This window comes from Quercus lobata, chromosome 7, assembly GCF_001633185.2.
Source record: "Quercus lobata isolate SW786 chromosome 7, ValleyOak3.0 Primary Assembly, whole genome shotgun sequence".
Lineage (NCBI taxonomy): Eukaryota > Viridiplantae > Streptophyta > Magnoliopsida > Fagales > Fagaceae > Quercus > Quercus lobata.
In genome coordinates, this window is record NC_044910.1 from 20707835 (window position 1) to 20718662 (window position 10828).

The following is a 10828-nucleotide window of genomic DNA, read 5'->3' on the forward strand; positions in this document are numbered from 1 at the left end:
AGTTCGGGTGTGAAAGGATATAGGTTTTGGTGTCCGGAGACAAAGTGGGTAATTTTTCATAGTGGAGATGTTATATCTAACAAATTTGAAATGATAAACTGTATTAAGAAGGCATAGTTGATAGTGACTATGGTCATGAACTCATGATTGACCACAATTGTTCTTTGATCTTTCTCTCTCAGGCATTGCAACTTGTCTGGCGGGTTGAAACTTCTCTTGATCTGTCACTTGCTCCAACAAGATATTGTGCGAAATTTAATTCGTATACTTAAAAGACTTGTTGGCAGTGGCACACCCTTTTTATGCACTAAACAAGTTGGCTAATGTGGGAGCAATCCAGCAATATTGGGGTTATAGTTTATGAACTTCGGCATTGTTTTTGTTTGCTTTTTTTGGTCATAGGATGGGATGTGTTGGAAATTCCCACCCTTCGTGGTGGGCCTGGTGGCCCAATTTTGTAATTATTTAATGTTAATAATAGTATTTATCTCAGTTCAACTTAAAAAAAAGGAAAAAGATAATTTTACGTTACTAACTTCGTACAAGTCAGGTGAATAGGTTTACAATGGGTTTTTTTGCTTAAAATGAAATGAGTATTTCATGGTAAAAGGTTTTATTTTTTTGGATGTTACGCTGTACAATATGTCATTTAAAATTTTAAATTATGACATTACATGCAACTTTTGACTTGTACTGATATTTAATCTATCAAAATCCTTTAATCTAAACCAATAACTAGATCCATTTCAAATAAAGAAAATACTAACTCTCATGGGCTGGCCCTGCTAATTCTCTAAGTACTAATTTAGAAGAAATTGTTGTCATTAGTTTATTGAAAATAAAATGGATAAAAGTTCATTTATATTGGAACTTGGAAGAAGTAAAGTTTTAAAAAAAATTATATATAAATTAAATAAGCTGAATAAATAGCTTAATTCTATTCTACCGCTCATCCAAACAAAGCCTAAGGATGATTTATATATATATATATATATATAAATTTTTTAACACAAGTTAGAGAAAAAGTACATTCTTAACCCAGAACGCTAAATTAAACAAATGAAAAGTTCGTTATAATTTCTTCCTTAATAATCCTTTTCCATGCAGTTAATCCTCAAGAATTATAAATTGAACAAAAAAATTGCTTTCTAGAAGAAAAACAAAAGGTAGGTGACATAGGAAATCATGACATCAACATAAATTAATTGGACTTAATTCTTTGGTTTTAGCTTTCTACGTGATTACGTAAGATAGTATAAATTAGAGCAGGAACTTGAAGCAGATGTTTTCTATATATTGGAGTAGTTATCATACTCATAATGATCGATATTAATAATAATTTATGAATATAAAGTAACAGCAGTAGTACATAGTTTCACACATAGTGAACAATAGCAACACAAACACACACTCGCAACCAAAAGCAGCAGATTCCAAACTCATATTCTTATAATCACAATACAGCTTCAAGGGCATGGGCAACAGCACTGCAAGCAAATCCTGCATTTAGCACCAAAGCGGGAAAAAAAATAATTAGAAATTGGAATAGTAAAAACAATGAAGAAGAGAATAAGACTTCCCAGCCGATGAGACACATGAAGCAGAATAGATAAGGCTCAATTTCTCAAACTACAAACATTTGGGGAGGGTCTTTTGTTATTAGAATTTCTTGACATTGTAGATAATACTAGAGATTCAAGCAAGATTATAGAAGCAATTAAAGTTTCACAAGATGGAAGAAAACACAACCGGAACGAATGTCATTTTCCTAGCTTTTAATCCGTTAAGACTAAAGAAACTTACAGTAGGGGATGATCTTCCATCGCTGGTTATCCCCTTTGTTCCATTCCCACAGTACTATAGTGGTACCATCATGCACACCTCCAGATTTCTTATCTCCATGAAAAGCATCCACATTAAGACGAATGTTATTCACCATTCTTACAGTTCTGAAACCATCACCCAAGTCCTTGCCCTGAGTCCACAGGATAGACTCATCAAGAGCATCAGCATTATAAGGTATCAGTTGCACCTGCAAACAGATTAGGACAAAATTGACATTGAGGAAAAAAAAAAGTAATACCACAATTTGAACATGAACAAATACAAGCAGAAAATGGAAGAGAATATCATAAGGGTTTTTTTTTTTTTTTTTAATCCATAAGCTCAATCCTGAAATTGTCTACTTGTGATGCTCATGTCAAGGAACACATCCCATTATATGTAGGGACTCATCTGTAAATCCCAAATGCATTACTTTAAAGTTGAATCTCCAATTAATAGTTCTCACACATAAAATTTAAAGCTAAGGAGGTAGTTAATCAGATGAAAGTTAAAAATCAATGAACGTTATTTTATATTTGAGCCAAATTTTACAAATAGGGGGTGGCAGCTGAACCCAACAGACAAATTGGGTGCATAAGCATGCCAGAGAACTCATGAATAAGCATGTCCTCATGGCCGCTGTGTATGTGCTTATGGTCGTGAGCTTCAGTTATAGAAGTACATGAACTGACACGACAAACAAAGGGAGCATATGATATATACAACCATGGAGATACAACAATTATAGAAGTATAAGAATTGCCGAAACCAACACGGGACACATGATATATACAAACATGGTGACACAACAATTATAGAAGTATAAGAATTTCTGAAACCAATAGAAGACACATATGATATACACAAACATGGTTATACAACAATTCTCAAAAAATTAGCATACACTACCAGGGACACTTAAATTGATTAATAAATAAATAAACATATATTGTATATAAATCAGATAAAATCAATTTACTGGATCAAAACAGCATCAAAAGGTTTAAAATATATAATAAATATGTCACAACTTTGGTCCCCAAACATTTAGAAGATAACAATTTAGTTCTTCAATCAAATCTTCACATCCATGGCTAACAGCATGTTGAATGGAAGGATGAATAAATAATCAGGTCTTTTTTAACTGACGTGGCACTATTAAACACTTTTAAATAATACTAAAAACAGAGTTAAACCATACTATATTGTGCTATACATAGAGTCTCAAACTTCCATAACCAAGTACTACTTCACAGAAATTGATATTGAATACAAACACAATGTTTCTTGATTCTCAGAATGTGAAGTTAACAACTTTTTTCTAAAGAAGATGATATATCATAAGGAGAAGAAACCATTAGGACCATTTACACAAAATAGAATAAAATGAGAAGAACACCACAGACTGGAAAGAGTAGTAGGCTCTTGAACCAAAAATGCAAAAACTTTGAAAAAGAATATCTAAATCTTCATCCAACATTGAAAGAGGAAACTGCTTATCTGTTTAAAACTAATTCACCCCCACACCCATCCACTCTTAAAATCTAAAGGGACATGAAACAAAGAACCTCACTCCCTAAAGTCTTTTATTGCACACAACTGAAAGACCAAAAAATGCAAGATGAGCACAGATTATAGATTCTCAGTTTGGATTGATAATAAAAAAAATCAACATAAATTTCAGCTTCAAAAATGGTACTAGCCTAAATCATGTTTATTCATGCACCATCAACCTCTTTTCTTTTTAATTTTCATACACAGACCATACCTTTTCTTCTGACAACATGAGCATAAAATAGAAAAAAAAAGCCAATGATGCTCTATTTTGACAATTAGCATAGTAGACAGTTTGATCTAATATTGAAGATGCAAAAAAGCAAATGCATTTTGTTTTTCAAATACATGTAACCAAACTTTGGCATATATCTAGTGTCACCAAATTTAGGTAAAGAAAGCAAAAACCATATCTATCTACAAAGGAAAAGTACAAGAAGTCAACAACTACTTGAATTTCAATTACAATGAAATCTTACAGGATGAGAAGCTCCAATAGAGTGCTTAATAGCCTGACCAGTGGCCTTGTTAACCAAAGCAAAGCACGGAAACCCCTCTTCATCCTTCACTCTTGTGCTGTACTTTTCATCTTTGTACCAGTGCTGTAAACGAAACACTCACAGAAACACATAATAAACAACAAACCCACATGGAAAAAAAAGTAAAGAAAAACAACCGGATCAAAGTTATAAAAAAAAAAAAAAAAAAAAAAAAAACCTGGAATTCATCGGATGGATCAGATGGGGTAAGAATGACATGGCCATCTCTGTTTGTGAGTGAGAAATTGGGTTCAGCCTTAGAGAAGATCTTGTAAGTGGGTTTGTTGTAAAGATCAGAGGTGGGATTTTGTGGGGTTTGATGGTGAAGGAAGGAAGGTAAATGTGGACGATGGGAATGGTGGGTTTCAGATTCAACTTCAGAGGGGTTCACATCATAGGCAACATGTTCCACATGAGTAGAAGAGGAATAAATTGGAGGTGGTGGTGCTGATTCTGATGGATAAGCAGAGTAGCCATATTCTTGGGGAGGTGGTGGCGCGTGGTAGGTGTGGGAAAGGTGAGTTGGTGGTGGAGGTGGCATTTCATCTTCTTGGTAATAGGAGTGTGGTCGAGGTGGTGGTGGCTGTTCATCTTCTTGGTAATAGGAGTGTGGTCGAGGTGGTGGTGGAAGTTCATCTTCTTGGTAATAAGAGTGTGGTGGTGGTGGTGGTGGTGGTGGTTGGTCATCGAAGCCAGGTATGGTGGTTCTTCCAGGAGGTGGGTAATTGTAGTTATCTTCTCTTTTTTCTTCATAATTATCATCATCATCATCATCTCTCTGTTTGTGGTGATGGGAGTGAGAGTGGGAGTGATGACCGGGTGGGAACTCCATGATCTGATCTGATGTATTGTTGTCTTCGCCAACTTCGAACAGCTTTGTGTTTTTATATATCGATTCGATATCTCTCAAATTCTTAGCTCTTAAGGACAAGGATAAAAACAAACTAATAAGGAAACGACCTTTCTTTCATCCATCTAATTTCTTAAGTGGAAAATAAAAACTGGGACCCGATTTTAGTCAGAAGTGATTGGAATTGGATACCAAATACTATTATTAAATAAACAACATAATTACTCATTAGGAAAAAAATTAAATTACTATAGTCTGACAATTACTAAAAGGTTTCTTATCATTATAAATAAATAATAGGTTATATAAGTTTAGCAAAAAAATAATAATAATAGGTTATATAAAAAAAAATGACTATAGTAATAAGGATTGAAAGGGTATTGCATCTTATCCAATAGTATTGGATGACTGAGATTGAAATTTGAAAAATGACAACTTTTTCAATTTTTAATCTCAATTATTGAATTAAAAAAATATAAAAAAAAATTGTTAAAAAGTTAAAGTTAAAAAATAAGATTGTAAAAATTAATGTGAGAGTTAGTGGGTGTAATGGTGCAATACCTAGGGTATAGCACCCAATTCCATAGCACTAACTACCACTTGATTTCACCAAGTGATACTGCCCCATATGTTTCAAAAAGTAACCTTCTCCTTTTTAATATATATATATATATATATATATATAAAATAATAGAATACGCCATTCAAAAAAAAAAAAATACTCTTCCTTAAGATTTGCATCAAATACAATATTCATGTTAATAAGTTGTTATTTATCATTTAATCCATAAACTCATTTTTTATATATTATTTTAAACTATAAAAACTTGAATTTAGATAATTGATTGATAAAATGACTATTAATATTTAATTGTAGGGGCAAAGGCCCAAGATCATACAATGGGCCTTGGGTCCTGTATGGGAAATTCGACCATGTCCGAGGAGAAGACGTGAGTGCCAAAAGGGCTCTCGGTCCAATTCTTGTGGGCCTGAAGATGTTTAAAAGGCGGTCCGAGGAGAAATGTCTCCTCATACGTACCAAATATGGCTCAAACATGCACTCTGCCTGCTAGAAGGACCCACCCCAACGACCATTAGTAACAAGGATGAGTCCCACAAGCCCGTAAGAAGGAAGAAAGCGTAGGATGCCAAGGGTGAGGCTACAGCTGCTACATTAAATGCATGGCAACTACTTTTCTGGCCGCATTAATGTGGAGAGGACTTGTGAACAATGTTGCCTTGGCTACCACAACTCAAAGAAAGATGGGGGGATGTCCGATGGGACAGGCACTCAAGTGAAGGTCTAGATGATCAATAAGTGTAAGGCCCTGATGACCTCAAGAAGGCTATATAAGAAAGGGGAGTCCCCATGAAGAAGGGGACGGAGAAAAAAGGAACTTAGAACAGAAGAACGGTGCAAAAACCATAGCCTATGAGCAGGGACCGGTATACATCCTCCACGTCTCCTTGGACTGAATATCTAACAGACGTGAAGGGGATTTTCTTACTTTCAATTGTTGCATGGCCCAAGTTTAGCTAGAATACACTTTGTTAAGGTCTAGTTCTGTAGCCCACTCTCTATAAATTCATTGTTTCGGGCTCCTTGGGCCAGAACCCCATACCTTTTGAGCCTAGGCCCTAAATTGTGACCCTACAATTGGCGCCGTCTGTGGGAAGAACTTGTGCCTCAGCAAGTGAGACCGTTAGAGATGGAAGGATCAGGTCTGCGCCAAACGGGACACGCAAACTCCCAACGGCAGGACAACTTTTTGAACCTCGAACGGGAAAGAGATCAAGACAAGCAACGAGAAGGTAGCGTAAATACCTCCCACATGAGCAGAAGTCGCTTGAAAGGGAAAGGTCACGCATCCCAAAAGCGGGATGATAATAGGGCTCTACAGCAAGAAATTGACGACTTGAAGAAGAAGTTACGCCGAGCGCAGCGAAGGCGTCCTCCCCCCAGTCCGAACACCAACGATGAAGAGGATAATGAGTACAGGTGAAGATCGAGAACCCCACCAAGTGAAACCTTCTCCTATGAGGAAGAGCAACCTCACAAACGTGGCCACAAAAGCCCGTCTTACAAGGGCCTAGCAAACGACACCATGAGTAAGGCCCTGGACCGCATCTCTCAGTCACCATTCATGTGCAGGATAAAGGGGGCTGAGCTTTCTCGGCTGTTCCACCAACCCACTTTTGCCATATATAATGGTCGGACGGACCCCGTAGAGCACGTAAGCCAGTTTAACTAGAGGATGACCGTCCATTCCAAGGACGAGGCATTGATGTACAAAGTGTTTCCGTCCAGTTTGGGACCTATGGCGATGAGATGGTTTGACAGCCTCAATCCAAACTCCATAAATTCTTTTAAGCAGCTAACACAGGCTTTCGGTTCTCGCTTCATAACGAGCAATAGGGTTCCTCGGCCCTTAGATTCCCTCCTATCCTTGTCCATGCGAGAAGGAGAGACCCTGAAGGCCTACTCGGACAGGTATTGGGAAATGAATAACGAGATAGAGGGAAATTACGATGACGTCGCCATCAGCACATTCAAGAGAGACCTGCCAACAAAGCACGGTTTAAGAAAGTCCCTGACTGGGAAACTGGTTACCAGCGTGCGCCAACTCATGGACCGAATCGACAAGTACAAGAAAGTCAAAGAGGACCAACAGACGAGAAAGGGCAAAGCGAAGGTTGTCCCTCAGGAGAGGAGGGACTTCAGGTCGGACCGCTTTAACAACAGTAACCAGCCAAGAAGGGATTACTCGGAGCAGTCTGGATCCATCGGGGCACAGGCAGTCCATGCTGTGTTCCGAGAACCATTACATAAGATCCTAGAGAAAGTGAAGAACGAATTGTTCTTTCAATGGCCAAGTAGGATGGCAGGCAACCCTGCGAAACGTAACCAAAACCTATATTGCGAATATCACCAAGAACCGGGCCACACCACCGATGATTGCAGAAATCTGAAAAACCACTTAGATCGGCTGGTCCAAGAGGAAAAGCTGAGACACCTCTTGCATCATCCTGTTGGACGACAAGAGCAGACGAGTGTCGAGGCAGGGCAAAGCACATTGAGACTGCCCATTAGCACGATAAATGTCATTCTTGCCAATCTAGGAAGAACCGACTCCCATCCTTTCAGAGTGATGTTGGTGGCCCGACTCCCCGTTGAAGTTGACGACTGGGAGTCTAAGAGGGCTAAAGGGATAGCCTCGCCCATACTCAGATTCTTGAATGAGGATAAAGTTGGAACCATCCAGCCCCACGACAATGCTCTAGTCATCACACGCAGGATTGGGGGATATGACGTGAGGAGGGTGCTAGTCGATCAGGGCAGTGCCGTGGAGGTAATGTACCCCGACTTGTATAAAGGGCTGAAGCTGTGACCAAAAGACCTGACAGCATATGACTCCCCTTTGGTGAGTTTCGAAGGGAAAACTATTACTCCGAAAGGCCAGATTAGGCTGCCTATATAAACAGGCTCGGATATAGTGGAGGTGGACTTCATAGTGGTGGACGCATATTCGCCTTACATCGCCATTGTAGCCAGACCGTGGCTTCATGCCCTAGGAGTTGCATCATCAACCCTACACCAAAAGGTGAAGTACCCGTCGGAGGGTCAGGTCAAAGAAGTGATAGGGGACCAAGCCATGGCTCGGCAATGCATGGTGTCCGCCATCTCGCGACGACCGAGTACTGAGCCCTCTACCTCTACCGAGAATGGCTTATAGCAATTAACAACCCCGGCCCTGGCCTTGGGTAGTGGGGGACTCGCCGAGGAGGCAAGTTGTGAGGATTTGGAAAAAGTTCTTGTGGACTCTGATCTGGAAAGATTTTTTTAGGTCGGCTCGGAACTGCCACCCCAAGAGAAGGAAAAGCTGGTGGATTTTCTCAGAAAAAATGTGGACGTGTTTGCATGGGATGCCTACGAGGCTCCGGGGGTCGATCTAAATTTCATTTGCCACCATCTTAATGTTAGTCCGGCCATGACACCTAAGAAACAACCTTCTCGGCGATCGTCAAAAGAGCATGTGGATGCGGTGAGAGAGGAGGTGATGAAATTAAAGAAAGCAGGGGCTATCAAAGAAGTTTTTTACCCCGAGTGGCTGGCCAATACAGTCATGGTGAAGAAGAAGAGTGGGAAGTGGCGAGTCTGCGTGGACTTCACAGACTTGAATAAGGTCTGCCCAAAGGATTCTTTCCCTATGCCTTGGATAGATCGATTGGTGGATTCAACCGTGGGACACTCTCGAATAAGCTTCTTAGACGCTTTTCAAGGATACCATTAAATACCCCTAGCTGCCGATGACCAAGAAAAAACAGTTTTTGTCACCCCCGTTGGAAACTACCACTATAAGGTAATGTCCTTTGGCTTGAAGAACGCCAGGTTGACCTATCAGAGGATGATGACCAGGATGTTTGAACTACAAATGGGCAAGAGCATCGAAGTCTATATAGAGGACATGGTGGTGAAGAGCAAGTTAGTGTCTGATCCCGTGGGAGACCTCGTCGATATCTTTGAAATTCTGAGAAAATACAGGCTGCGCCTGAACGCATCTAAATGTTCGTTCGGAGTTGGATCAGGGAAATTCTTGGGTTATATGGTGACCCATAGAGGTATTGAAGTCAGCCCCGACCAGATTAGAGCTATTAACAACATGCAGCCTCCTCGGAACCCCAAAGAAGTCCAAAAGCTCACCGGCATGATTGCCGCCTTGAACCGTTTTATCTTTCGCTTGGCGGACAGGTGTAGGCCTTTCTTCCTCTTATTGAACAAGTGGAAAGGGTTGGAGTGGACTGAAGAATACGCCTTAGCCTTCTAGCAGCTTAAGGAGTATCTGTCTCGGCCGCCAATCATGTCCAGTCCAGAAGCCGACGAGGTTCTATTCGCCTACATTACTGTGGCCCCTCACGCAATGAGCTTGGAGCTGATCCGGGAGGATAATGGCACACAACGGCTTGTCTACTACGTGAGCAAGTCGTTGCATAAAACAGAGATCCATTACCTCCCCCTGGAAAAGGCCATCCTGCCAATCGTACAAGCCACGCAAAAGCTCCCCCACTATTTCCAAGCACACACCGTTGTTGTATTAACCCAACTCCCACTCAGATCAATACTCCGGAGTGCCGATTACACAGGGAGAATAGCTAAGTGGGGGACCATTCTTGGCGCCTTCGACATTAGGTACATGCCCCGCACCGTTGTGAAGGGCCAAGTCCTCGCGGATCTGGTAGCTGAGTTTACCGAACCCTCACTAAAAGAAGAGGGGGCACTGAGTACATATGAAAAACTGGTTGGCATAGTCTCTCAACAAGAGCCCACTTGTTGGAAAGCATACGTTGACGGCGCGGCCAATCAAAGGGGCTCTGGGGTGGTGTTCGTCCTGATTTCCCTGAGGGGTTACCATCGAATCGCGAAGACTGGGCTTCTCGGCCACGAATAACGAATTAGAATATGAGGCCCTGTTGGAAGGAATATCTATGGTCGAGAAACTGGGCGGGAAATCCATAAACGTGTTCTCAGACTCAAGACTTGTTGTAGGACAACTAAATGGGGAATTGGAGGCAAGGGATGAAAGAATGCAAGAGTACCTAGTCCAAGCTAAGCGCTTGCGGACTCGTTTTAACTTTTTCAGCCTAATGCATGTATCCAGGAGCGAAAACACCCATGCTGATTCTCTTGCCACGTTAGCCACCTCCTCGGCGCAATGCTTACCTCGGGTTATACTAGTGGAAGATCTATACAGACCCTCGGTGGTGAAAGCCGAGATGATGCATGTTCATAGCGTCAGGGCAAGGCTTAGCTGGATGGATCCTTTAATACTGTTTTTAAAGGAGGATACCTTACCCGAAGAGAAGAGCGAGGCCGATAAGATTAGAAGAAAGGCTTCTCGATTCTGGCTGTCCGAGGACTTGAAACTGTATAAGCGCTCATTTTCAGGACCGTACTTGCTATGTGTACACCCAGATACTACGGAGCTTATCCTAGAGGAATTGCATGAAGGAATTTGTGGGAGCCATACCGGGGGTAGATCCTTGTCCCATAAAGCCATAACCC

At 40.7% G+C, this 10828-nt stretch overlaps 2 protein-coding genes across 2 annotated transcripts; one reads left to right on the top strand and one right to left on the bottom strand.

Moving 5' to 3' along the window:
- Positions 1 to 1269: 1269 nt before the first annotated feature.
- LOC115953792 (ricin B-like lectin EULS3) lies at positions 1270 to 4867 on the bottom strand. The gene is made up of 4 exons (XM_031071588.1): positions 4096 to 4867; positions 3858 to 3980; positions 1804 to 2032; positions 1270 to 1500 (listed from the first exon to the last, which is right to left on the bottom strand). Coding segments are annotated over exons 1-4 (1008 nt in total). The 5' UTR covers positions 4750 to 4867; the 3' UTR covers positions 1270 to 1498.
- A 2218-nt stretch (positions 4868 to 7085) lies between these two features.
- LOC115951740 lies at positions 7086 to 8156 on the top strand. The gene has a single exon (XM_031068892.1). It carries the CDS (start codon positions 7086 to 7088, stop codon positions 8154 to 8156), a length of 1071 nt encoding a protein of 356 aa, XP_030924752.1.
- The last annotated feature ends 2672 nt before the right edge of the window (positions 8157 to 10828 follow it).